The sequence below is a fragment of the Bidens hawaiensis genome, unplaced genomic scaffold (genome assembly GCF_021521415.1).
Source record: "Bidens hawaiensis isolate Kalapana, Puna unplaced genomic scaffold, B.hawaiensis_p1.1 tig00024447_1, whole genome shotgun sequence".
Taxonomy (NCBI): domain Eukaryota; kingdom Viridiplantae; phylum Streptophyta; class Magnoliopsida; order Asterales; family Asteraceae; genus Bidens; species Bidens hawaiensis.
The window spans coordinates 18,656-39,134 of NW_027493858.1; the positions used below are offsets into that span (position 1 = coordinate 18,656).

General features: G+C 36.4%; 3 protein-coding genes and 1 pseudogene across 4 annotated transcripts; 2 read left to right on the forward strand and 2 right to left on the reverse strand.

Moving 5' to 3' along the window:
• The first annotated feature begins 1,749 nt into the window (after nt 1–1,749).
• Nucleotides 1,750–3,271, forward strand: LOC143569297 (CASP-like protein 4D1). Its single transcript, XM_077055253.1, has 3 exons — nt 1,750–1,951; nt 2,058–2,193; nt 2,967–3,271. Exons 1-3 carry the CDS (start codon nt 1,764–1,766, stop codon nt 3,213–3,215), a joined length of 573 nt encoding a protein of 190 aa, XP_076911368.1. The 5' UTR covers nt 1,750–1,763; the 3' UTR covers nt 3,216–3,271.
• A 1,317-nt stretch (nt 3,272–4,588) lies between these two features.
• Nucleotides 4,589–6,911, reverse strand: LOC143569298 (CASP-like protein 4D1). The gene is made up of 3 exons (XM_077055254.1): nt 6,308–6,911; nt 6,087–6,222; nt 4,589–5,264 (listed from the first exon to the last, which is right to left on the reverse strand). Exons 1-3 carry the CDS (start codon nt 6,616–6,618, stop codon nt 4,968–4,970), a joined length of 744 nt encoding a protein of 247 aa, XP_076911369.1. The 5' UTR covers nt 6,619–6,911; the 3' UTR covers nt 4,589–4,967.
• A 586-nt stretch (nt 6,912–7,497) lies between these two features.
• Nucleotides 7,498–7,992, reverse strand: LOC143569308 (secreted RxLR effector protein 161-like). The gene has a single exon (XM_077055261.1). The coding sequence runs from the start codon at nt 7,990–7,992 to the stop codon at nt 7,498–7,500; it is 495 nt and encodes a 164-aa protein (XP_076911376.1).
• A 7,253-nt stretch (nt 7,993–15,245) lies between these two features.
• Nucleotides 15,246–19,094, forward strand: LOC143569299 (transmembrane 9 superfamily member 4-like; annotated as a pseudogene). The gene is made up of 8 exons (XR_013141715.1): nt 15,246–15,317; nt 16,689–16,850; nt 16,939–16,979; nt 17,056–17,640; nt 17,731–17,865; nt 17,954–18,110; nt 18,184–18,668; nt 18,739–19,094. The product of XR_013141715.1 is annotated as a transmembrane 9 superfamily member 4-like (transcript).
• The last annotated feature ends 1,385 nt before the right edge of the window (nt 19,095–20,479 follow it).

Sequence of the window (20,479 nt, forward strand, 5' to 3'; positions counted from 1 at the left end):
GTATTCATTTCCCACATTTCTCGCAGTAATATCATTTCTCTCTTGAACTATCATATATATATATATATATATATATACATATATATATAGGGGAGGGATATTTTGAGAACCATGTTGAGTTTTAAGAACTTAAGAACTCAATTCTAGGTCACACATTTAATTAAATGGATTGGAATATGCGGTTGAGATTAAATCGACAAAAAAGTCAAAGTAGGAGAGAGAATAAATATGTAAGTGGTTACACTAACTTTTACGTCCGTTACACATGTGTAAAAAGTCGACTCGGTGCGTAAAAAATTTTGTAATTTTTTTACGTGTATGTAACTTACATATATTACGTGTGTGTAAAAAAATTGAAAAAAAAAATCGTTATACTGAGTACTTTCGAGTTCTTAAAACTCAAAGGGGTTCTTAATTGAAATCTCCCTATATATATGATCAGGATCATGAGATAACTTTTTTTGAAATTGAGAACTATGGGAACCATTTTGGACCACAAAAAACTCAAAAATAAAAAAAATCATAAAATAAAAAAACACAAAAATCAAAAAGGTAAAAAAACCAAAATTCTTATTTATCATCCCGGTTTCATAAAAAAAACTTCGGTTTAGTTAAATTATATACACATATGTATAATATATACATATATGTACATTTACATGTTTTTTTTGTACACATGTGTATAATTTAAGATAAATGATACTGTACATATGTGTATATTACGTAATAAAGATTATATAAAATTATACATATGTGTATAATACGACGTTTTTTTATTTTTATTTTTTTTAATGAAACCGGAATGAAATATAAGAATTTTGGTTTTTTTACTTTTTTTTTAATTTTTATTATTTTTTGTTTTATGATTTTTTAAATATCATTTTTAAAGATGTTTTTAATGGTCCAAAATAATTCTTTAAGTTCTTAATTTGCAAAAGATTCTCTTAGGATCCTTACTATATATATGTGTGTGTTAAATATGCTTCGTAATATCCGAAAACAATTTATGCCAATCATCAAAGAGGTCAACCAAAGCTACTCGCTATTTGTCTTTTCTTGCTTGGACACTTGGTGGGTGAATTGTAACATCCGAAACAAGATAGCAAGTATAAACAACAGAAGTACTTAAAAATGTTAAAAATTATTTGAACTTTAAACAAATAAATAAACTTTAACAAGAAATAAAGTTAACACACAAGAAAATTATAATTTAAAAAAAATAATAAGTAACTAAACAAATACATATATATTAGCATATATTAATATTGATGATCGGTATGAATAGTAACACCACCAAGAAACTAAAAAAACTTTTGATTACTGTTGTGGTGGTAAGAAGCTTGAATTACAACTAATTATACGTACCCGGTTTTGCTTTTTTTATGCATATTTTGTTTCTTCTCATATGTGAAAACCTACGTTGTGATATGACTAAAAGGATATCGACCGAAAACAATAGAACAAATACAGGTATAGATTCTAATAGTACGCATTGGGCGCCGATGTTTGTTGCTGAAATAATTTCGGTATCAATATTTTTCGGTTGGAATAGGTTTGGTCCATCATGACACTTGTATACGGTACGAACACTCCTATAGGCTTATAAAATATTTATATGAAATTCAATGTATATTTTCTTTGTTTGACCATGTCTTCTCTATTAATAAGTCCATGGATCCTGGCAAATGACAAAACTGTGTTGCTATAAGACTGTAGTCCGAGATGCCAGAATACAGCACATTAGAACAAAGTTCCTTAGGTAAATGAAAATGTCAGATCTTCATTATGAAGAACCAAAAGCATCAAAGTTACCAATTGCAGCATTAACACTAAGAGTCACCACGTTGGTTACACTTGTGATATCAATGGGTCTCTTGAGGTCTAATAGTGTAACCTATGACAGGGGTCAAGGTCGCGAAACCTTCACTTTTAAGTCGGTTCAAACATATCAGTATGAACCAATTCTTTCCTTGGCCTTTAGAATTTTTATTTTTATTTTTATATTTTTTGTTACACTTGCAGTTTTTATAACATTAAAATCTAATCATCATTTGCAGGTATGTCTTCTTTGGAACCGTTGTCGGGTTGTGTTACACCTTCTTGCAGGTTCCGTTTGCTATGTACTTCTTTTTCAGCAAGAAACGACTCATCAACAATAGAGCTTTCCTCGCGTTTGAATTTTATGGCGACAAGGTTCGTCATATCCTATTTAAAACTCTGAATAGGAATTGATCACATAATTGATTTATCTACAATACCAAAGAATTAACTAATAAAGAATAATAATGTTATAACCTCAATATCTATTAATGTAATATTTAAAAACTTAGTTTTACTGGAAAAAAAACCTACTGGCACTATTTTAGTGTATAGATTATTTTCAAGAATTATATGGAACATTTGATTCAAAAAATAATAACTTTTTAAGAAGTGCGGACTATTATTATATAGCGCATATTTACCAGTACTGTTTAAGTAGTTTTTCATTGAAATAGAATGAAACCAACAAGCTGTACCACTAACCCTTTATAACATGCGCCTCTCTAACCGAACTTTTTACTGAAGTAAATCACGGGACTATGACTAAATTACAACGAAAATAAATTGTGAAAAGTCCTCTAAAACATATTCTCCTTCTTATAATATACTGCTCTATAACCACATGCAACGGATCTAACCGAAAGATAATCTTATCATCGACAAATCCGTGCTGCTGATCACCATTAATACCTACTAACATGCTACTTTCTATTAAACTTTTCCTATCTGAATTTAAGTTTGACTTGAAACAAAAAAATTTTACAAAAGCAAACAGAAGTGTAGCTGCTAGCCTATTACCTATTTGTATAAAAAAATCAATAATTAGTCTATGATCAATATGCATGATATAGTATTACTTTATACTGCCATGTTACATTCTAATGATATATCAAGCTAACAATTTTGTTCCGTTACATATTTTTTAGATTTGCATGATATTACTAGCAACGGCTGTTGGAGCATTATTTGGAGCAACCGTTCAAACAAACGACGGTGCTCAAAACATAGAATTCTTCGGTGGATCCGACAAAGTTTATGATGCCAAAGACTATCGTTCGGAAATGAGAAAATATTGCATGTTGGCCAATATATCAGCAGTGTTTCTTCTCATTGGATGCTTTTGTTCAGTGATTTCTTCGGTTATCTCTTCTAGAGCCCTTGCAAATAAGTGGTAACAGTATCACTTGAAGCCAAATTTAGCAACCAAAGGCATCCGTTATGTAACCTTAAAATCGATGATTTTTTAAAAATTTCTTTATTTATCTAGGCTAAAGCTGCAGTAATAAGTTGATCATGATGATACATGGTTTTTTGTTTTTGTTTTTCAATACAATGTTTAGCTCATTAGCTATCAAATTAAATTGTTGAATCGACATTAAACCTTATAGGTACCGGATATTCAAAAGTGAACCTAGCTCTATGAAACATGTTTTTTTAGTCAATTTTGGTTTGAGTCCCTAAGCTGGTTTGGCCACTCTATCTACTTGAGTACGAATTCTCATTTTTATCAGGCCTCAGGTTTTAGAATGTTATCGATTTGAGTCCTTATGGCTATCGTCCAGTTTATCCGTTAAATGTCAGTCTCAGCAGCTGAGGGTACGTATTTTAGTCCAACCACCACTTTTAAGTAAATAAAGAAAAATCAAACGCTAACGCATGCATCACTTTCATCCCCCAAAATCGAGCTATTTTGAAGATCAGTTAGTTACCTGGAATCTTTTTTAGCTCGCTTTCAAGAATCTAACATGAAATTTTAAGAAACAAAAATTACTATCATTCAAGTGACGAGGTCATTTATATATCAATCAATCAATCATGCCCAGTAAAATCCCACCGACAGCAAAGCTATAAGTAGGGTCTGGGGAGGGTGGGATGTAGGCACACCGTACCTCTATCCAAAGGAAACGGGCTCACAAAGATTATTTAAACAAGAAAAATTGGATTTTAATTATCTAATCTTTTTACAGTTGGCCAATAATATCCTCACTTGATAATGTTTTTCCACCGGTCCCGCCTTTTATACTATATTTTCTCATTGAACCACCATTTAAATTAAAAAAAGTAACTCTATATTGAGTTTTACTTGAATTTAAAACTTAAAACTGATGTTTTTGAGCTTTTAATCAGAAGGACACGAGTAGATTAATGTAAAATTTATCTCGAAATGGTGCTCTAAAAGACGATTGGAAGGAGGATAAGGGTGTTTAAACTTCCAATTAATCAAGCCAATCGACGTTTGGAGCACCGTTTCAAGGTAAGGTTTTACACCAATCGACTTGTATCCTCGTTCAGATCAAAAGCTTTAAAACATAAATTTGAAATTGGGATTAAACTTAATGGAGTTAAACGGAGGTCCAATGAAAAAAATGTAAAATTGTGAGACTGGTGGCAAGAATATTCTCATATGAATGATAATAATTGAATGATAAGATTGAAGGTTGTTGCATTGTAGTATGGATGCCTCAATCTTTTTGGGACCTTAAAGCGGATGATAAAATTGGGATCATTTTCAAATGACCGAACGTAGTATACATATGACCTCAGTATGTATAAAGAACGACTATGGAGAGAGGGGGAAAGAGAAAGAGGCGTTATTTTGAAATGAAGATGAACCTATCATAAAAGCGAGTATGTCAATCAGTTAATTTGAGTCCAAATGTCCAATGGCCAGATTTCATATGGGCTTGAGATCAAACATGATGCACGATCCGAACATGTACATACACATCAACATGAACAAGGTGATTTTATTGATCGCAAAGACAATGCTTAAATAAACATGAGACTTACAACAAAGGTAATAAAAAAACAGAAATGAAACAACCTATAATTATTCAAGAATTACTATCACCTAAAGACTCCCACAACGGCCTGGAACCAGCAAATCTCCTCAATGGCTACTCATTCAACGGCTCGCATGATCTGAATTATTCTTTAACATGAGAAGCAAGACAGACAAAGGTTGTAAATGATCCGTTCTTTTGAAGGGCCAAAGAAGATAGAATTGAAGAAGCTACTGAACTCAAGAAGGCAATAACAAGGAAAGAAGCCGAAACATAAACCATGTTGAAGAAGTTATCAAGCTTTGGTCGAAATGGAGTCAGAAATGAATACCCATCATTTATTAACAAAAGAAGGTCATCAATCCAATCAAGTTTCTTCTTTAAATCAACTGTCGCACCAAATGCCGCACCAACACCAGTAGCTAGAAAGCATAATAGAATCTGAAAATAACGTTTAATCAGTATAGCATTGTCATGGAATAAAACAAACTGGCAGTTTACGAGTAAAAACATACAAAACAAACTAACGAACAACTAGCTGCACAAACATTATTTGGTACGATAGCCTTATAGTTTTGGTCTTACACATAATACACTCTTCAGTTCTTTGAACATGCTAAAAGGTAGTCAATTCATTAGCAAATTTGAGTTTGTTTGGTAACTTGAAATATTGTTTGTAGTATACTTGAAGATGGAGCGCTGGACCGGACAGCTGATAATTAGAAGGAGTGGATATATTGAATGAATACTTTTAAAAGGATTCTTGTTTTACTCTTATTTTCTTGTGTTCATCAATGAATCTAGGGCCCGTTCATAATCTTCTCTAGATTGTTAGGTGATTCTTGTTTTGTAATATGAGTGTTCATTTGAGAGATTGGTTTGTAATTTTTTTCTTTATTTTTTGACTCATTGTAATCTCGATCATCCCTTTGGTGAAGATTTGGTTTAGGAATTAATCACATATTTGCAATTGAATCTGTAAGTTGTTCCAATTCCCGGTGGTCTTAGAGTTTGAGTTTAATTTAATTCGATACAGGTTTGTGACAGAACACATATATGATATATTCATCCTTGTGTACACCTTATCATACACAATATGATAATAATAAAGTTTTTTAAACTTTTAAACGATTTAGATTGTTATTCAGAAAGGCTAGCGGTACATTTTGTTGCCCGTTTGCCTTCTATTTTGATGTAAACACTACTCGTTTAAATGAAATCTTTCATTTGTAAAAAAATAACAACAAAATAAAAGAAATTAACCTTGTCACCATAAAAGATGATCTTGGGGAGCATATTGCCTGTTATAAGACTTTTACCCGTGGCTAATTGATAGACTTCAAAGGTTACTTGAACACATGTGTATGCAAAACCTATCACTATAGCGGACATCATGTACCTGCAAATAATATATGATCATTCGCAAAAGCACGAGTTTATAATGAATTTATTTCTTTTATTAATTTGTAGAGAAAGAGAGTTACTGATAAGCATGGAAATCGTTGAACCCGAATTTGTATGTAAAAAGTTCCGTATAAATGGTTGGAGTAGTGTTGGATGCTAGAATGATGAGTGACGCTAAGAGACACAGCCATGTAACCACTCTTACACCTAACAAGACAATCGCAAATACTTGCACATTTCTAACGGGGGCGTGAGGATAATGAGGCTTAGAGTCATTAAGAATTTGAACCTGACTATGATCATCAGCTTGGGGAGTGTCAGAAACCTGAATCTTTAGGGGCTCATCGGGTTGAGACCGAGGCTGCTGATCAGGTGATTCAGGTTGTCCCATATTGTTTGATATCAACAAGTGTAATGCCTGCTGTTTATATATGAAGGAACACTCATTGTCAATTACAATATTACTCTCATCTTCAAACTAGATTCCAAGATTAAAGGTCAAACTACATTATTAACTCCGTTTTAGTATTTATTAAGATTGTAACCTCAGTTTGTTTGAAACAAGAAACTACAAGAAATTAATGATCATTGTTGGTTGTATTTGCTGGTGGTGTGCATTGACGTGCACATGCTTACCTCATTTTTAGCCTGCTAATGTTTGGTTGGCCCAAGTAAAATATTTTATTTATTTATTTATTTGAACAACCAATTTTATTGAACGCCAAAGACTAGCAAGAAGCTAGAAAACCAAACACCAAAACACCCGCCCAAGTGCACTATATCATACTTTTATATAATCGTCAAATTTAACATCTTTTTTTGTAAAACTGGAAGCATACACAAACACACAAACACGCTGAGATTGATCGAACGATCGACTCTTTTGTTTTTATTAAACTGAAAAACAAGATACGATTACAATAAAAATAAACTAAACATAGATGGCTTATATACTACCAACCTAGTCCTACTCAAACTCAAATAAGAAACATAATTATCTAAGCATTTAAAATTAAACAGATAATAATAAATGAACTTAGCTTCCAAGTAATTCGAACTAAACCTTGGACTTTATTAATCTTCTCCAACCACCCCTTTAGAGATTACCGAACCGCCCTCGTTTATTTCCGTACTAACCGTTTTGGCCCGTTAAGGTGGTATTGTTATAATTTTCACACTCTCTCTCCATACCAACCTTCTTCATTCCCATACTTGAATAAAACTTCAACATTTTGACTTTAGACAAACTCTTAGTCAACATATCGGCTACTTATTCTTTCGTATCCACGTACGTTAAATCGGTTTCACCGTTTAACACCTTTTCACATATGTAGTGATAATGCACTTCTATGTGATTGGTGCGTGCATGAAACACGGGATTTTCGGCCAATTGAATCACGGATTTATTATCACAAAACATCTTTACTTTATAGTCAACTTTCTGCCCAAGTTCACCAAGTAGTCGAAACAACCAAACTAACTCTTGAGCTGCCATTGCCGAGGCTCTATACTCCGCCTCGGTATTCGACAACGACACCGTTGGTTGTCGCTTACTACACCAAGACACCATGTTTTTAACAACGAAAAACACGAACCCGGTTGTCGACCTTCTTGTGTTTGGATTTCCTGCGTAATCCGCATCACAAAACCCATTTAACTCGGTACTCGACTCCCTCTTAAACTCCACTCCGAGCCCGATCGAATTTTTCACATACCTTAGAACACGATAAGCCGCATACAAGTGTGGACGACGAGGTTGTTGCATGAACTAACTTAAGACACCAACCGCGAACGCGATGTCCGGCCTCGTTAAAGTTAGGTAGATTAAACTACCTACAATCTGTCGGTATTCAGTCGGGTTTTCCAACTCCTTTCCATCTTCTTGATACAACCGAGAATTTTCATCCATGGGTGGTGTTGCCAATTTTGAATTTGGCATTATTCCAAACCTTTGCAACAACTCTAACATATACTTCTTTTGATGTAATACCAATCCAGTACTTGAGTATTCAATCTCATACCCAAAAAATGACCCAATCTGCCCAGGTCCTTAATTTTAAAACGAGTACTAAGGTTAACTCGAAGCTGCTCGGTTTCTTCTTTCCAATTATCGGTTATAATCAAGTCATCTACATAGATAAAAAAATATAGCAATATTCGGCCCGTCTTGCTTGACAAATAAACTCGCATCCGCAACGGTACTTCTATATCCGCAATGCTTGAGAAACTCTCCGATTTTATCGTACCACGCCCGCGGTGATTGCTTGAGCCCGTATAACGCCTTTTTCAATTTGCATACATAACCGAACACGACCTTCTCTTCAAAACCGATGGGTTGTTCCATATAAATTGTATGATTTAAATCACCATATAGGAATGCATTATTTACGTCCATTTGTTCTAGACTCCACCCAAGACTCGTCGTAAGTGCTAACAAAACCCGAACCGTGGTTAGCTTAGCAACGGGGCTAAATGTCTCATCATAATCGAGACCATATTCTTGTGAGAAACCCCGCGCAACTAACCGCGCCTTATACCGATCAATCGTCCCGTCCGCTTTCTTCTTGATCTTATATACCCACTTACACGTTACCGGTTTTACTCCATCCGGTCTTGGAACCAACTCCCACGTTTCGTTGCTTCTGAGTGCACTTATCTTAGCTTTCATAGCCTCTACCCACTCTGGTTTCTCACTCGCTTCAAAGTAGTCTTTTGGCTCTTTCACCTCTTCTTCAATGGTTACATAATGTGCGTACCGGGGGTTCGGTTTGTGGCTTCTGCCCGAACGTCTCACGGGCTGTTCCTCGGTTTCTTCGACCCTTGGTTCCTCATTAACAGAACACTCGGCTTCTGTTTGTTCAATTTCCACCAGCTCACTATTATCAAACTCATTAAGTTTGATCATCGAGGACTCTGAATATGCCTTCAACTGATCCGTATCCGGTAATGCTTCTTTTCCCGGTGACTACCAAGAGGAATTCTCATCGAAGACGACATTCCGGGATACATAACATCTTCCGGTAGTTGGGTCGCAACACTTCCATCCTTTTCTCTCTTGGTCATACCCGACAAATATACAACGCACGGCCTTCTTCTCTAACTTGTGTCGTAAGTGGTTCGGTATGAACACATAACAAACACATCCGAACACTTTTAAGTAACTTACATCGGGTTTGATATTCAGCAACAGTTCGTATGGTGACACCTGATCGAGTCCTTGTTGAGGCAAGCGATTGATTATATACGCAGCGGTTTTCATCGCTTCAGCCCAAAATCTTCCAGGTACGTTTTTACCGTGCGTCATACTTCCACACACTTCGGTTAGGTGTCTGTTTTTACGTTCCGAGACACCATTCTGTTGCGGTGTATTCGAACACGTTAACTGCCGACCAATATTACACGACCTTAGATACTCATTAAATTCCCGTGACGTGTACTCCCCGCCGTTATCTGACCGTAACATTCTTATTTTCAACCCGGTAACCCGTCCGCCTCCTGTTTAAACAGTTTGAATTTCACAAATGTCACACCCCCATCTTGGGCCTAGGAGTGCGATCAACAGTTGGTACCACAATTGTAAATAAAACATAGTTGCGTTAATTTAGCGGAAGACTTATAAACATGTGGATTAAAGTTGTAAATATTTACATATACAAAAGTCGGGATTATAAAAGGTTCCCGATTAAGTTTACTTGTTTTTACAAAACCACCATTTATATATATTAAGTTTATACAAAACAAATCCGAGCCATTCGGATATTCATAGCACCTTGTCTCTCCAAGCGCTCTCGTTGTTCACCTGCAAAATGTAAATAAAATACGTCAGCAACGAATGCTGGTGAACACGCTGACGCTAAAACATTTTCTTTTACTTTATTACCCCTCGAGACTACGCCTGCCTCGGCCCATCGTGGCTTAGGAATAACAAAGTTAAATAACACAATTATAAACTCGAGCCTCTACACTAGGTTACCTCAGCAAACACCGCAGTGTTCGACTTAGTTAAGTACCCGTAAGTATACACATGGTCGTGCTTCCTATAGGAAAGCGTCCTACGACCAAGCGTGGTGCGATGCGCCCACCGCGTACTACCACATATGTAAGGATCCAGACACACATATACTGCAGCCTGAGGGCTAGGCTTATACTCTTATTTATAACGGTTTTAGAAACACATAGTTCCTTGTAAACAATTTTCATATAACATGTTTGACTCCTTTGAAAACAAGTTTATAAACGTTTGGGGACGTATTCACCTTTTCTCTTTGGGATCGGCTTCAACACCGTCCGAGGGTCTTTCCCTTGCTATCTCGCACCTATAGTACGAGTATAACCATTTGTTAGTCGGATATACAATCCGACTTAAGACCTTTAGTCTTATTTTATATCTCTACCTCGATGAACCTTTAGTTCATAATTTTCTTTTACTTGAAAACCTTTAGTTAAAAAGTAATTATAAACCTTTAGTTTATATATAAAATTCGACATTTCTTCTTCTCCAAGAAACGTATTCTTTTATTTTATTATTTAAGAATAACTATTATTGCTTAAATAATATTTTCATAACAAAGAATAATATATACTTACACACATATATATTATCAACTATTCAATCTTTTATTCTTTTCTTTGTTATGTTTATTTCTCTTTTTATCGAGGTATCGAATATAACCTCGACTTTAGGCTTAAGCCTTTAATATAATCTTATATTATATACATTTGTCATCACACCTAACCTTTTTGGCGTTTAGAAACCCTAAGAACTTGAGCAGCACTCCAACGCCGCTTCACTTTCTCGATCAACTTGGACACACCTTTCTTTGGCACGCCTTTTGAGAACAAACACCTTCCTTGGTCGTATGTGGGTGGAGGGTAGCATGCACTTCGAGGTAACTCGACACGGAAATCGATGGATCGGGCATGCTTATCGAGGAATTATGGCACGTTTATCGAGGTAGATCGAGGGTACAAATATCGAGGTGTAGAGAGATGTTAGAGAGAGAGTTGTGTGTGTGATTTTGATGTGAAATGTGAAGACCACGGACCTGCTAATTATAGACAAAATTTCGGAGCCCATCGGGATACACGATGACCTCCTGGTCAGGCCCGTCGCGTATCGCGACGTAGGCCTTCTGCGTCACCACGTAGACCTGCCACGTGGCGACACGTTACAGGCGTTGTGCCGCGTGGCAACACGTGGCGGCAGACGATGCCACCGTGTGCCACGTGTCACAACTTGTCAGACCACGTCATCGCGATACGCGATGACGTTGGTTCAGCAGCGATCGCGTATCGCTGTTGACCTCTTCCAGGTATCGAATATAACCTCGACTTTAGGCTTAAGCCTTTAATATAATCTTATATTATATACATTTGTCATCACACCTAACCTTTTTGGCGTTTAGAAACCCTAAGAACTTGAGCAGCACTCCAACGCCGCTTCACTTTCTCGATCAACTTGGACACACCTTTCTTTGGCACGCCTTTTGAGAACAAACACCTTCCTTGGTCGTATGTGGGTGGAGGGTAGCATGCACTTCGAGGTAACTCGACACGGAAATCGATGGATCGGGCATGCTTATCGAGGAATTATGGCACGTTTATCGAGGTAGATCGAGGGTACAAATATCGAGGTGTAGAGAGATGTTAGAGAGAGAGTTGTGTGTGTGATTTTGATGTGAAATGTGAAGACCACGGACCTGCTAATTATAGACAAAATTTCGGAGCCCATCGGGATACACGATGACCTCCTGGTCAGGCCCGTCGCGTATCGCGACGTAGGCCTTCTGCGTCACCACGTAGACCTGCCACGTGGCGACACGTTACAGGCGTTGTGCCGCGTGGCAACACGTGGCGGCAGACTATGCCACCGTGTGCCACGTGTCACAACTTGTCAGACCACGTCATCGCGATACACGATGACGTTGGTTCAGCAGCGATCGCGTATCGCTGTTGACCTCTTCCAGAAGCTTTGACCAAGCCCCATCGCGGTACGCGATGGGCCTGTCTTTTGTCCCGTCGCGTAGCGCGATAGGACAAGAAATCAAAATTTTCATTTTTAAACCTCAGGTTTGGATTTTGGCAAATTCAGTCCCTAGAGTTTGGAAAACTTAATATTTTGAACTCGAAATTTTCACGATGTTACAACAAACGCCTTAGCTAACCGAGAATAATCATCTATAAAAGTGATCATGAACCCCGCTCCACCGAGGGACTTTTGTTTCACCGGGCCAAACTCATCCGTGTGGACAAGGTCAAGAGGCTTAACTGTTTTCATCTTCGATCTTTCAAAAGGTTGTTGACTAGCCTTACCAAATTGGCAACCCGCACACACCGTTTCATTGGAAAAATTCATTTTGGGTAAGCCGTTCACTACCTCTCTTCTTGTCATTAACTCGAGTTTGTCATAACCGACATGCCCGAGTCGTTGATGCCATAGATCCATGCTACTTTGGTTTCTTGTCTTCTCGACATAGGCTGATTCAACAGATAACACGTACACAGTATCTTTCTTTCGCCCCACCAACATTGATTTCGACTTCGTCTCGAATTTATCAAACACCTACACGCTATTGGGCCCAAACAAAACATATTTCCCGGTCTCGGTTATTTGTGGTACCGAGATTAAATTCTTTTTCATCCCGGGTACAAGATATACATTATCGAGAGTTAACTCGTTTTGGCCATGTTTATAAGGAAAATTAACGTTACCGATGTTTGAGATCGAGTGTCTCGAGTTATCCGCAATTACAACTACCCGGCTTCCTTCGTACTTCTTCGGGTTGGATAACTTACTCTTATCTCCGGTAAGATGGTAGGAGCATCCCGAGTCAACAATCCACTCGTCAAGGCTGTTCAGTTGTTGTTCGGTGGTTACCGTAAGTGCTACCACATCTTCAACTTGAGCTACATGGGCCTCGGCATCCCACGCTTGCTCGTTTTCTACCTCGGCGTGATTTCCTTCTTCTTGTTGTTCTTCCCAACAATATTTTGCCATATGACCTCTAACACCACACTTATGACACTTCCATGGAAAACGTTTGCTATTCTTATTTGTTTTCCTATCCCCGACCTTGTGTTCTTTTCCGTAACCCTTGTTTTTCTCTCAGCCACCTTTCTTCCTTTGTCACCGTTTCGGTTTTGATACCGATTATACTTTTGTTTATGTTTACCCTTTTTGACATAAAGCGCCTCGGCATCGTTCTTGACCAAAACCCCGGTGACCTGTTTTACTAGTGCCTCTTGACCCGCTAACAGGTATTCAAATTCGGTTAAAGTAGGCTGGGTTGGCCAACCTTGGATTGCGGTAACGAAGGTCCTGTACTCCGGTTTCAAACCATGGACGATGATTCGTCTCATCCAAGGTTCTCCGATTCTAGACTGTGGGTCCAACTCACCAATCTCCCTGCACAAAGTCTTCACTTTTCTGAAAAACTGTGGAATTGAATGTTCACCTTGAGACAATGACATCAGCTCGCTTTCTAACAATTGAAGCCGGGTGTCATTCTTCTTAGAAAAAAGATTCACCAATGTATCCCACGCAACTTTAGGAGACTCGGTTTCTTGGAAATATTCCAACATCTCCTCTTCTACTGTCGTCTTCAAGATATACATTGATCGGCCCGCCTTAACATTCCACTTGTGCACCGCTCCATTCGTATCGATCCTGGGCAACTCCGTATCAGGCTCGTTTGTGACTCCCCATAAATCTTGCCCTTGCAAGTACGACTTCACACACGTAGCCCAGGTCGTATAGTTAGATTGGTTGAGTTTCCTAATCCCACTTGCAATATGAGAATCTGCCATCTTCGGAATTAATTGGGTTTTTGTTGCTGTGCAATCTTCAAACGAACCGCCTGGTATGTTAGTCACGATTTCCAGTTAGGGTTCAATTGGATTCTTCTTTTCTTCAATTGAACTCTGCTCTGGCCCCTTGATCGTAAGTATGCTCTGATGCCAATTGTTAAACTGGAAGCATACACAAACACATAAACACGCTGAGATTGATCGGACGATCGACTCTTTTGTTTTTATTAAACTGAAAAACAAGATACGATTACAATAAAAATAAACTAAACATAGATGGCTTATATACTACCCAGCAACCTAGTCCTACTCAAACTCAAATAAGAAACAGAATTATCTAAACATTTAAAATTAAACAGATAATAATAAACGAACTTAGCCTCCAAGTAATTCGAACTAAACCTTGGACTTTATTAATCTCCTCCAACCACCCCTTTAGAGATTACCGAACCACCCTAGTTTATTTCCGTACTAACCGTTTTGCCCGTTAAGGTGGTATTGTTATAATTTTCACATTTTTTTCTTATTATCATATCATTTATAGAAAATTCTTAAATTAACGTATGTTATTAAACAGAAACACTTTTACCAAACTTGTCATGAATTATCTTATATAATATCCTTTTATGTTCATTTGAAAAATGTTAATAAGTGTTTGCAAATATATATATATATATATATATATATATATATATATATATATATATATATAAAATTAATAACTGATACTGAAAATATCTATTTGACCGGTCAATGTCGACAAAGTGTGTATTTAACCAACCAATTCACTATATGTCAACCCTATATCGACTTGATCACATTTTAATCATTACTTGATGGGATTTTTAACCAACCTACATCTGGTACTTTTCCAAAAATATCATCGGAAGCCAAAAGAATCTCGTCAGATCCATAAAAATTCCGTCAGAAACCAAAATAAATCTTGTCGAAAGCCAAAGTAAATTTCGTAGGATGCCAAAATAAATCTCGTTGGAAACCAAATCACATATTATCAAATGACTCATATAAGATGCCTTAATATAGATGAAAACGTGTAAACAATTTGAGAAAACTTATAGCCTTAAGTTACATGTCAAGCATAAGTCAAAGGACCATTTTGTAACTTATTAAAGTTATAACAGTTAACCACCGAGCACACAACTCAACTTAAACAGTTCAAAGTCAAAGTCAAAGTCTCCTCCAGTGACCAGTTCCAAGTAAACACCATTTATGGTTCGAAACTTTCAATCAGTGAAGACCAGTTTCATCAGGTCAACACAAAAGGTTCTATCTCTCTAGTTCACTGATCTTTCAATTGTACGTTGTTCAAATTTACTTGATCATTGTAGCTGTGTTATTCGATTATCTCAACTGTGCTAACATGTTAGTTTCATCACTTTTAAACTGTTTATATCTAGACACTATGATTCAGCTTGATTTTTGAAATATACTTGCAATTGTTAGATTCATTTATCGAGTTCTTAGTTGAACTCAGTAGAACAAGTGGTTGACTTTAGCCTCTTGTGATAGCAATCCCGTATGATAGGATTAACAAACACGAGGATTTAACATTGTTCGGTCTAAAATTTCACTAGTTACATGAATTAATGATCATAGTTATTAATTTATTAGCCTCAACTTTAGTTAGGGGTGTTCAACGAATCAAATAACGAATTCTCGAATTAGCCGAATCGATTTTTTTGAATTTTTATATTTTATACCTGAATTCATATCCGATTTAGATTTATTTTTTCGATTCGGATCCGAATTCGAATTTTATGCCCAGTTTAAAATTTGATTCAAATCATAATTGAAACTCGAATCTGAATAAATTCGATTTAATTCAAATTCACTTTAAATAATAAACTATGTTACTGATCAACAAACTTAAGAAACAATCAATATTAAAAAAAAGAAGAAGAAGAAGCAAATTCGGGACTGGTACTGGTACCGTTACCGAAATCGGTACCGATTTGGTACCGAATCGGTACCAAAGTTTTGAGTTTCGGTATCGGTACCGGTACCGGTACCGTATTTCCCGATTTTTTTACCTTCAATACTGGTAGGGTACCGAACCAAAGATTTCGGTACCGGTACCAAAAATTTGCGATTTTTGGGGACCGGGACCGGTTGGTACCGATCTCATCCCTATGCGTGTGTGTATATACATATTAATATTTATATAGGGGAAAATTAACGTACAAATGAAATTAACGTGCTAATTGTGAGAATCAAGTAGAGTAATTATATATAAGTAGAGTAATTATGTAATTACATCATAGAGTAATTATATAATTACTCTACTTGATTCTCACAGTTTACACGTTAATTTCATTTGTACGTTAACTTTCCCCTATATATATATATGTATTATGAATTCAAATTTCGAATCACATCAAATTGAAAATCATATATTCATATTCGCTTCAAATTCGATTACTGAACTCAAATTTGTATCAAATTTTTGAAAACCGATTTTCAACCTTGACATGCGAATTCGAATAGAGTCGAATTTCAAAATTTTCGAATCTGAGTTGAATTCCGAACACCCCTTGCTTTGGTAGATCATAGTTACTCATATATTCTCAGTGAGATATTACTGGGTACATCTGTTTATTTGTTAGTTGCTTATATACTCTCACTTGTTTTTCTCAGTATAATAAGATTGATGGGATTACCTAAAATGCTATTTATTATTGCTCTTCATTTGATCTGCTTTGGAAGTCAAGCAGAATCAGATGCCTCTAATAATCGATTTAGTAAAGGAGATATAGTCCCCTTCTATGCCGATAGAATTGGTCCATACCGTAATTCCCGGTGAGTTTCAGTTCTCCAAATATATATTTAATATGTAAAAGGTATCATGTGTCTACAGGTTATACAAATGTGCTTATTTTGTGTGCAGGGAAACATATTCTTATTATGATCTTCCCTATTGCTCTGCAGGTAATTCTTTTTTGAGATATATTTATCTTTCTTTGGTATTTTGTTAAGTTTGCACTAATTGTTTATTGGATAACAGATACTGTGGAAGAAGAAAACCTTAATCTAGGTGAAATGTTGAACGGGGATCGGCTTGTTTCAACTCCATACAAGATTGAATTCCTTGTGGATAAAGATTATGAAGTGTTATGCAACAAGACACTGAGCAAAAGAGACTTTCTAAGTTTATAAATGCAATCGCGAAGGATTACTTTATGCAGTTGTATTTTGATGACTTGCCTGTATGGGCTTTCATTGGATGGATGCGAAACAACTATAAAAATGAAGCAATCGATAGCGTACCTATCGTTTACACACATTTTGATTTTGAAGTTTTCTACAATAAGGACCGTGTTAAAGAGGTCGTTCGTCGAGCAGATACTCAATCCTTGGCATTCATGACAGAGGACAAAGAAGTTAATGTCAGCTTCACATATTCTGTTAGGTGGAAGAAGACAGATCAGACTTTTGAAAACAGAATGGAGAAATACATCGATTCTTCAATTTTACCACACCAGTTACCGGTTCATCATCACTCGCTTACATTCTCTTCAATCATGCTCATCATTCTGACAATTTTTCTAGTGACGTTTTATGTGCGAGTCCTTCGCAAAGACATTTCCAAGTATAATTACTATAAACCTAACACAATTATATCCTTTACCAATATGTTAATCTCATTCTAAATTTCCTATTTTGCATGAAAATATAAAAGCTACGCACGTGACGTGGAAGCTGAAAATCATGAAGAGACCGGTTGGAAGAACATCCATGGTGATGTATTTAGATTCCCAAAACACAAGTCTTTATTTGCTGCTGCGCTTGGTTCTGGCACTCACTTGCTTGTACTGTAGGCGTTTTAACCTTTACTTAATATTCTGTGCAATCATCAGAAATTAATCTTGTAAGTTGTAACCTTCATTTTATTACATTTGCAGCATCATATCGATTCTTTTTCTCGGCCTCCTAGGTTTCTTTCCACCCTATGCTCGAGGAGTATTCTGGAATGCACTTGTTATTGTATATGCAGTTGCATCTGTAGTCTCGGGATATACATCTGTTTCTCTCTATTCTCAACTTGAAGGAATCCATTGGGTATGTGAACTTATCATACATATAATCTGTTAACCTTTATTCAATTAATAAGCTTAGTTTATTTGTTTGACAGATGAAGAACCTAATGCTGACCGGAGGGCTATTTTTTATGCCCCTCTTTCTTACATTTACTTTCCTAAATAGTGTTGCTGTCGTTTACGGAACAACTGCTGCATTGCCGTTAAGAGGAATAGTAATATTAACGGTTTTGTCGGTATTTTTAGCATCACCATTGCTTCTTTTAGGAGGGTTTATTGGGAAAAACCGAGCAACTGATTTCCAAGCTCCGTGTAGAACCGCCAAGTGTCCTAAAGAGGTTCCTCGGCTCCGTTGGTATAGGGGCGTTGTTCCTCAGATGGCTTTAGCTGGTATTCTGCCTTTCAGTGTTATATATATTCAGCTTTACTACATATTTACAAGTGTCTGGGGCTTTCGCGTGTACGCACTTTACAGTATTGTGTTTGTAGTCTTCATTCTGCTTTTGATCATGACTGCTTTAGTGTCGGTTGCACTGACATACTTCCAATTGGCTGCTGAAGATCATGAGTGGTGGTGGAGGTACGTTTTTTAGTTTTTGTGATTATCGTATCCAATGCCTGAGCTAATAAGAGTTGTTTATTTGACACAGGTCATTTTTCTGTGGCGGGTCAACAGGATTTTTTATATACGGTTATTGCATCTATTATTTTATCCAGAGATCAGATATGAGTGGTTTCATGCAAACCTCATTTTTCTTTGGGTACATGGCTTGTGTCAGTTATGGCATATTTCTACTACTTGGAAGTGTGGCTTTCCATGCCTCGTTGCTCTTTGTTCGTTACCTCTATGCAGCTATAAAATGCGACTAGCCGGTTTGTTCTGATATACTGTTTATTTTGCTGTCTTTGGGTTTTATTAATACATCAGGCCAGGTCTATCGAAGATCACCAAAACATGGTCGGAAGGAAGAAACATGGAAGCACTTGACAATGTATTCGATTAATACATATATACATACGTAACATACCTATAAATGTGTATTCTTTTAACACAGTTGTTACAAGAACAAAATCAAACGTGGTATACATTTGTTGGATTCTAACGTATGGACATAAATGTTTGTTCTCGTCCCATCCTTCGCAGACCTACCATGCATATTTCATGGGATTTTTACTGTGTATGTTCATTAATTTGTTATTCTAGAAATATTTTGAGAAAGTACAACTTTTTATTTACTTCTTACTTGTTAATTTACATGTATAAGTTTTATGTCAAATTGCTCTTTTTATCAGTTTTATTGTAGTTTCTTAAGGTTATATATAATTTTTATAATTTATTTAATTTTTATTGTTTATGTTTAAAGTTTTCATTTATGTTTTATTATTAGCCCAAGTCAATTTGGGTTTTCATTGAGTTTTTGTCCATGTTCATAATCATAGATTGAGTGTGTTCTTCGGTGTTATTGATCAAATTCTACTTAATTCTATAACAGTTGGTATAAGAGCTTCAGCTCAGTTTGCTCAAAGATACCTCTACGTCTTGTTCTATTTAATTTGCAACAATCATGTATAAGTTTAACAGAAGAACGATTTAAGTTTATGGTGTGTCAAGATGAGAGCATTTTGGTGCCTATGGGGCCTTCTGATGTGTTATTGGATGAAGAGAATATGCCTCAAGGCTTAACTGAAAGAGAAGTGTGACATTCTTGAAAAGGAACACATGTCATCATCTTGAGTCTTGGTGATAAAGTGCTTTGAGAAATCTGAAAGGAACAGGCGACTGTCGGAGTTCAGCTCATTTGGAGAGCCTGTAGATGACTAAGTCCCTTGCTAATTACATGTACCTCAAGAAACATTTCTATACGTTTCAAATGTCATTAGGTTAGTCTCTAGAGGACCATAATGATGAGTTCAATACATTGAACCCGTATTAAAGAACATTGTGATCGTATTATATAAAGAATATCAAGCCCTAATCTTTCTCTCATCGATCGCTACCATCATCATATGAGTTATTTGTTGATACTTTGATGTATGGTAGAGAAACCTTGTCAATGGAATGAAGAAGAGGGGTGAATTAAGAGATGAAGGGGCTAATGGCCTTTTTAAAAGGGTAAGAATGAACAAAGATCATTCAAGAAGAAGGGTGAACAAAGATATGTTTCATATGTAACTCTTGTGATCAAGCGGGATTGCCCTGAATAGAAAAAGAAGAAGCGTGAAGGAAGTAGCTCCAAGGGGCAAAAGAGTCATCGTGCACAACATGAAGAATTCGATGGCTATGAGAGTGCAGATGTATATGTTGTGACAAGATCAGGAAGTATAAGATGAATGGACTCTGGATGTTGTTGTCATTTGACTCCTCTTAAGAAAAGGAACTCTACGTACGAT

Coding starts and splice junctions, on each gene's coding strand:
- LOC143569308 (XM_077055261.1), bottom strand. CDS start 7,992: ATGCAACAACCTCGTCGTCCACACTTGTATGCGGCTTATCGTGTTCTA.
- LOC143569298 (XM_077055254.1), bottom strand. CDS start 6,618: ATGGGACAACCTGAATCACCTGATCAGCAGCCTCGGTCTCAACCCGAT. Junction 6,223..6,307: donor AACGATTTCCATGCTTATCA/GTAACTCTCTTT, acceptor TATTATTTGCAG/GTACATGATGTCCGCTATAG. Junction 5,265..6,086: donor TCATCTTTTATGGTGACAAG/GTTAATTTCTTT, acceptor CGTTATTTTCAG/ATTCTATTATGCTTTCTAGC.
- LOC143569297 (XM_077055253.1), top strand. CDS start 1,764: ATGAAAATGTCAGATCTTCATTATGAAGAACCAAAAGCATCAAAGTTA. Junction 1,952..2,057: donor AAGTCGGTTCAAACATATCA/GTATGAACCAAT, acceptor CATCATTTGCAG/GTATGTCTTCTTTGGAACCG. Junction 2,194..2,966: donor TTGAATTTTATGGCGACAAG/GTTCGTCATATC, acceptor CATATTTTTTAG/ATTTGCATGATATTACTAGC.